Source organism: Bidens hawaiensis, unplaced genomic scaffold (genome assembly GCF_021521415.1).
Source record: "Bidens hawaiensis isolate Kalapana, Puna unplaced genomic scaffold, B.hawaiensis_p1.1 tig00059050_1, whole genome shotgun sequence".
Lineage (NCBI taxonomy): Eukaryota > Viridiplantae > Streptophyta > Magnoliopsida > Asterales > Asteraceae > Bidens > Bidens hawaiensis.
In genome coordinates, this window is record NW_027500641.1 from 716 (window position 1) to 8810 (window position 8095).

General features: G+C 32.3%; 1 protein-coding gene across 1 annotated transcript; it reads right to left on the reverse strand.

Moving 5' to 3' along the window:
- Nucleotides 1–5477: 5477 nt before the first annotated feature.
- Nucleotides 5478–6637, reverse strand: LOC143602507 (transcription factor MYB90-like). The gene is made up of 3 exons (XM_077079587.1): nt 6461–6637; nt 6240–6369; nt 5478–6051 (listed from the first exon to the last, which is right to left on the reverse strand). Exons 1-3 carry the CDS (start codon nt 6585–6587, stop codon nt 5550–5552), a joined length of 759 nt encoding a protein of 252 aa, XP_076935702.1. The 5' UTR covers nt 6588–6637; the 3' UTR covers nt 5478–5549.
- Between the last annotated feature and the right edge of the window lie 1458 nt (nt 6638–8095).

Consider the following 8095-nt stretch of genomic DNA (forward strand, 5'->3'; position numbering starts at 1 on the left):
ACATTACTCTCCGTGTCATATACAATTCCTTTCGTGAGTCTACTTGTGCTAGATTCTACTTACAGCAATTAGTTAATCAAAAATTTCAAATATAAACAAGCAATTCTATTTCTAATAATTTAACTAACTTTCTTACTTATCCCTACATTATATATAAGTAAATCATGTATTAAGCTTGCTTGAGTAACAAATGGCATTCTCTGACTGGCATCTTCTTTCTTTCTTCCTTAAGTCCCATTCTTTTTTCAAGTCTAAGCATATGATGCTTATTCTCTCAAACTTATACTCTGATACCAACCGGTAAGGCCCCGGTCCCGGGAACCCTACCGTTGGTCGTGTTGGATTTACTCATTCACATAGTTCTAAAATCAGAGTTAACTAAAACCGTTCGAGGAACATAATAGTCAACCATTCTTACAAAACATAAGTACTAGTTTTAAAACAAAACAACATAAGTCTCAACATTTAACGTAAATAACATGTGAATCTTCCTCCTTTCGATGCCAGTCTTCACTTTATTGCCACGTGTCTTCCCTCAAGCAATTTGTCTCATTCTATTCACTTGCGTGCATACTAAGAGTCAGCTACGCTGAGTGAGTTCTAGTTAATTAATTAACATTCATTATATTCATTTCCTTACTTGTTTCGTACTTTAATTACTATTACTTCTTTCATACATACTTTACATACATACATACATACATACATACATACATACATACATACATACATACATACATACATACATACATACGTACGTACTAATACACTTTCTTTCGTATTTCCTTATGGTATACCATAAGCTATTTTATCTCTACCATCTTAGATATTGTTAGGGTCTGGTCCTTTCGGTCTCAGATATTATTAGGGTTTGGTCCCTTTTATCTCAGATATTATTAGGGTCTGGTCTCTTCTGTCTCAAATATTATTAGGGTCTGGTCCCTTTTGTCTCAGATATTATTAGGGTCTGGTCCCTCTGTCTCGAATAACCATACAACCATACCTGTCATTACCATCCATTCGTTATCATGCGTGCCTACTTTACATATCTTCTAGTTGCATATATAAATACATATACGCACATTCATACATGATAACATACATAAACATTCTATAATAATAACATTCAATTCATAATCATACACGTATTATACACTTACCACTTAAGGTAAGTGTATTAACTATCACATAGGAGTATGCACACAGCCCCGAAAAACGTCACGGAATAAAGGGTCTAGAACTCACCTGTAGTCGGTTCCTTTCCGAGTTAATCGTAATACCCTTCTTCAGTTGAGCACGGCTAACTGTTTGACAATTACACGTATTAATTTTCTATCTTTAATTACGTTTGCACTCATAAGTTAATGAAACCAAACTTAATTGGTTAATGAAACCAACCCTATAACTTAACGAAATCGTGCTTATTAGTTTAATGAAACCTAACTTTATTGCTTAAGGAACCGATCTTTATAGTTAATTGTTCCCTTAATGAATTTACGAGTTAATGGTTTCTTAAACAAGTTGGGTTCGTGCCAAGTTTATTTTTGAATCGAGTTCGGGTTAAGTTCTCATATTTTATAAGTTAACCACTTATTAACGAACTTATATGTTTAAGTATTCTTCACGAACATACGGGGTATGATTCATAACGAGTCGGTCCTCAGGTTCGGTTTATGTTTCATTCGAATCGAACCACAAATCATTTGAACCGAACTTACTATGTATAAATCTCGATCTTATCAAACCATTTGAACACGAAATCCACCGTTTACGTGGTTCAACTCACGTTTACTCGAGTTAGGTTACTTGGTTCATTTGTTATCTAACTTTCAAGGTTCATTTTGTTTTCATTTTCACAAGATCCGTTTACTCATTATTACAACTTAACAAATAAGATTAAGGTGAAGATGAAATGAAAAGGATAAACTTTTTTAATCTTAATACATACCTTATAGATGGTTCGTTTAGAATCTTGATTTACTTGAATCCTAGATAAGCTCTTCTTCTATGAATGAAATCAACTTGCTACTCTAGATCTTGAATGAATGGAAAGGAAGGAATGTTTAGGTGTGTTTGAGTAGTGTGTGTACGTTAGTGTCTGATGGATGATGATGAAATAATGAAATGAGGATAGTAATTAGGGTTTTAGGGGTTTAAATATGTTGACATTGATACTTAGATTATTGTAGAATCTATCTATATATATATTGGCAATTCACATGCTTGGATTGTTGATTAGATTCATAGTTTTGAAACCTACTTTTTGTATAATTTCATTTTTATTTGGCGATTCCTTCTTTGTGAATTTTGTGTATAATTTTTTATATCTAAGACTTTTTAGATTTGTGATTCCTAGACATTTGATACTACGATTAGATTTCTTTTTGTGAATATGTTTGCAGTTTGTTATCCTATAATGTTAAACAGGAAATATGTATTTGGTAATTCAAAAACTATTTTGACAATATTTTTTTTTGGAAAATATTGTAGGAACAAATGAAGAAATACAAGCCTACAAATGATGGAAGCTCTGCAATAGATCCTTTTTTGGCTGTAATGAACAAAGAGAACCATGGATATCACCGACTTTATGGTAGAGGCGTTACAAATACATTGCTTAAAAAGGTCGATGATTCTTGCATGTCATACCTGCTTTCAAAGGGGCTAATGGAATTATTCAAAGAAAACATTGAAGTTGAAAACCACAAGTTGTTGGAAATGCACGATGAGATTGAAGAGGATCATGAAAGAAAAAAAATCCGAGCTCAAAGCTATGCGTAAAGATATTGACATCCATCGACAAACTTCGAAGCTATGATGCAGAAGGTGATAAAATAACTACACATGGAGATCAAGATGAGTAGAACATTTTAATTTCTCTTTATTGTTGTAATTGACACTTTGTATTAACTATATTATAATTTGAGATTGGAGATGCATGTTAAAGTGCATTGTTTGAATATCAATAAAGTTTGAGTTTTTTATTTACTCTCTTGGCCGTAATTGTGAATGAATGCATATATTAAATAATAGCAATTAGATTTATATTACAAAGTAGCATTTGAATGGAAAAAATGTTGCATTTTTTCCTATTAAAAATTAACAATGGTTGCATTAAGTATAAAACAAAGTTGCAAGTTTGCAACTAAATTATAATAAAGGTTGCGTTTAAGTATAGAAATGTTGCATTTTAGTATAAAAACATTTACATTTTTGCAACTAAAATATAGTAAAAGATTGCATTTGACTTCTAAAAAAGTTGCATTTGATGGTACAAAAAAGTTAGAATTAGAATTTAAAAAAGTTGCATACTAAAAAAGTTGCATTTTAAGGTTAAATGTAACACTTTCAAAAAAAGGGTTGCATTAGGCCTAAAAAATGTTGCATTAGGTCTAACGCAACTGCTTCTAATGCAGCCTTGATAAAAGGTTGCATTAGGCCTTATGCAACATTTTTAAGGGGTTGCGTTAGCTTCATTTTCTTGTAGTGCACCAAGTCCAAAATCAATAGACTAGAATGCTTCGTATTATAATATAACCCATAATAATTTGTATATTATATATATATATATATATATATATATATATATATATTGATGCAATATTTGATGTATTTGTAAATAAAATATTTTGTTTAGATTCCATGTAATCTTTGCCGACGAATTTGCAACGAAAAATCTGTCGCTAAGAAATAATCCGTTGGCAAGTATGTCACAAAAACTATTTTTTTAAATGCCCATAGCTAATTCTTTCTAAACAATAACTTGTTTTACTTTTTTATTATATCGGTATTTCCGTCACTTAAAATTATGTCAGCAATATCTATCGGTAGCGTATAATCGACAGATTACCCACAACGAATTTATCAACCGACGTTCTTCGTCGGAATCTCGTCTATACTCATTATTTCCAACGGATTTACGTCACAATTATCTTCGGTGATACCACAATTTTCTAGTAATGGATGTCTAATATCGGTGGGCCGGAAAACCTCTAAGCACTTGTAATGATTAATTGGGTAGGTGTATATGAGAGCAGGCGTAGCATACGTTTTAGAATACGGTAGACTAGAAATAGTAAGAGGAAAAGGTTAAAACATAGTAAATGAGAAACGTGATTAGGATTTTTGGCATAAAAGAACTCCTTTAAAAAAACTAGAAATAGTAAGAGGAAAAGGTTAAAACATAGTAAATAAGAAACGTGATTAGGATTTTTGGCATAAAAGAACTCTTTTAAAAAAATGTTGAAGAAAAAAAAATTATAGCTCAAAATATAAATAAAAAAAATAAATAAATAACAAAGCTAAAGTGTTTCCTCCGTTTTTCTCATTAAAAAAAGAAACGGTGTCAAAGAAAAAAGACGCAGTGAGGAAAATTAAAAGAAAAAAAAACAATGATTAATTAAAAAGACATAATATATCATAAAATATAACATAATGCCGAGCAAAATATAACATAATGTTAAATAATATACCGCAATATCAAAAAAAGAAGACACAATGTCAAGTAACAAAATGCATAATTGATGAGGAAAATAAACAAAATATACAATGATAAGTAAAAAGACGTAATGATATTTTTTCCTTAGTATTGTGTCTATTTTTTTGAACGAAGAAAACAGATGAGCATTTTACCCCCTCCCCCCCCCCCCCCCCCCCCGCCCTTTTTAATTTTGAATTATGATTTTTTATTAGTTATTATTAATTTTTTAAAAGGTTTTTTTCTCACCACAAATATTTCTTATTTTTCTTAATTTTGTTATCTATTGTAGAATAATCACCCTTAGGGTGTATTTAGCCTAACTTTCATTTTTTGACTTATGCTTATATCCTTATACAAGCTAAAAAACCATATTCAAATAAGCTTATTCTAATTAGCCCATATAAACTAATAAGCATAAACATAAAAGGCTAAACCAAACATTAAATTAAACTTATTTTGTTAAAAAAAAAAAGCTAAAAAAACAATAAGATTTGTTAGAAAAGCTACAGAAAACCCCACTTAATAAAAACTATTCCCAAACATCAACCATTTCTATCCAGAATAGGACCAAAAGTCACGGAAAGTGTAACATATGCTTTCCTTATAAGTTTAAGATCCAAATTATCTCCGGTTGTGGTTAATACATACAATTGACGACTAATAAGACACATGACTTGCATAGTTTCACACCATATATTAGTTGCATTAATCCCTGGTTTGAACCCGACAGTAGGCAAGTGTTTACGGATTCCATCCGGTTCCAGCGCATGAGAATGGCAAGGTCTCATGACGGTTGAGGAGTCGACCTTGAATACAGCCTCGAAAAAGTAGGCTTACACGTGAGATCCTCTGCCGTTTAAAAGAAAATAGTTACACTAATTAACAAACAATAATGATACAGACTTTTGAACTTCTGGTAGGGTTTAAATGCTTCTGAAACCATCAAAGTGTCAATTTTATTGTTCGTTCTTCAGGGACTACAAACATTTCAAAGTGACGCCTGATAGATAGCAGCCTTTATTTATAATCGAATAATTAGAAACACTAATGATAAAAACCATAAATGCTCTTAATCAAGAAGGCCCAACATGACTACGTCGTCTAATGGAAAATCAAACAAACTGTTGTGACCATCAACTTGTTCAACATCCTCTAAAGTGTCCCTCTCCGCTGAAAACCCTCTGGAAGACCAGCAAACTTGATCATCAATTTCCTTCTTCAGGTCGTCAAATAACTCGTCCAAATACTCGTTCATCTTGTCAACAGTTAATGTGGGTGAGGAGACAACGCCTGGGGAGATATTAAAGGCACCACCGATACATTCGATACTTGATGATGATAACAAGTTATGGGTGCCTTGAGATGTAATGTATGGGCTCAAATTTAAAGCTTTGGAAATGGTACATGGTTGAGGCTTAACAATTGTGACCATTGCATGCTCTGATTCTTCACCATCTTTATGTTTAAGCTGTCCCTTTTGTTGTTTGTGACGAGATCTAAGATGTGTGTTCCAATATTTTTTTACATCATTAGCCGTTCTTCCCGGTATTCTTCCCGCAATCAATGACCATCTGAAGTTAAAATCCTAGATTAATCTCGTAAGTTCTAAATATCATCTCTTTATTTTCTCTTATACATTTACGAAAATGAATAGAAAAAAAGGCACATACAACGTCTGAATACATATATTGGGTTTTTTCATGCGAGTGTAGAATGTTTTCTATAGATTTAAAGAAAAATAAAAAAAAAAATTACTCACCTGTTACCTAGAAGCTTGTGAAGCCTAAGCATTAGGTCAACTTCATCCTCCCCAAAATCTCCTCTCTTTATATTCGGTCTTAGATAATTCAACCATCGCAGCCTACAACTCTTTCTGCACCGGTTTAATCCTATAAAACACCGAAAAATTAGCTTTCTTTTTCTCATATAAATACCCGAATAAATGATGATACATTCGGAACACAATTATGTTCAAATAACCTGCTCTGAGAGGAACAAGGTGCCATTTGCCTTCACCAAATTTCTCAATACAGTTCTTGAGAAGCATATCTTCCTCAGCAGTCCATGCACCTTTCCTCACTGAACTTTTGTTACAATTCTGTCTCATTCTTTTTGGTGATATTAGCTCTGCTTTATGAATATTTTCTATTGAGTAAAATCGAATCACGTGCTTTTTTTAACATAAATTGTGCATAACCCAAATTTGGATGTCTCTTTTATAGAGACATTGAAGTACACGTGTCATCACATCTCTCCGCATATATTTCACTTACGTGCATGCTTCCCTTTCCACAAAATAAACTCTTATCTTGCTGTAATTCTAAAAGCCGAAATTCTCAAATAAAAGAAATAAATGAGTTAGCAAATTAGACATAATTGATAAGAAGTGGAAAATGTTACTGGTCTAGTTGTAAAAAAAAAATAACAAACCTTATCGGAAGAAATTCCTGTAATTGAACAAACCTCAAATTTTTTTGACACTTTATGCATAGTTAATTAATATGACCATCAAGTGAAACAATGAAACACACGTTATATTATGTTCACTTCATTATATATGGAACGTGAAAGGAACAACACTATAAGTTAACACGGCCTCATCTATAGGGCTGACAATTTATACATGAGACATGAATATATGAAATGTACCTACATGACTTTAACAATTAGCATATAGGCTTTAACAGGTTTCGTGTACTAAATAGGTAGACACGAATTTATGTTAATTTTCGTGTCTAAACATATAAAATACATGTTTACCTGTTAAGTACATGTTAAATACCTGGTTAGATTTTTATAATTAAATATATATATATATATATATATATATTTAAATTATCCTAACTCTAAATTTCTAAAACATACTCAGCCGTCACCACTCACGACATTCCCTGGCCTGCCATCAGCCCCTCTTCGGCCATCAGCTCCTCCTCTGAGCTCCTGCCATCAGCACCGCCTCTGAACTCCGGCCCCGCAGCCACCGGTGCTTCCCCCGGTCGTCACAGCTTGTTGCCTCATCGTTAACCCTATTTAGTAAGTTAGTAATCTTTCTACTTTGAATCCAATTTACTACCTACTATTATTTTCATCTAGTTTTCAGATCTATATAGTTTATCATGTATTATCATGTTTTTTCATGTATACCAGGTAGTAAGTAACAGGTTCGTATTCGTGTTTGGGATACAAGCACACGATAAGTGTTTGTGTCATGTATAGGTATACAGATTTCGTATTCGTGTCTTATCATGTACGGGTATACAGGATACATCAGCCCTACTCAGCTATATACAATAACATACATTTGATGAGACAAATCAATCAATCAATCAATCAATCATACCAAGTATTTCCCACAAGTAACCAAAGCTATCATAAGTAGGGTCTGGGGAGGGTGAGATGTAGACAAACCTTACCTCTATCCCTAAGGATAGAAAGGTTGCTTACGATGAGACTCCCAACTCAAAAGTAAATATATATATATATATATATATATATATATATATATATATATATATATATATATATATATATATATATATAAACTACAGCACTATAATATTAGTCAGTTTAATTCTGTTGGAATACCGTATGCCCGAGACATATAATTAGGTTAAT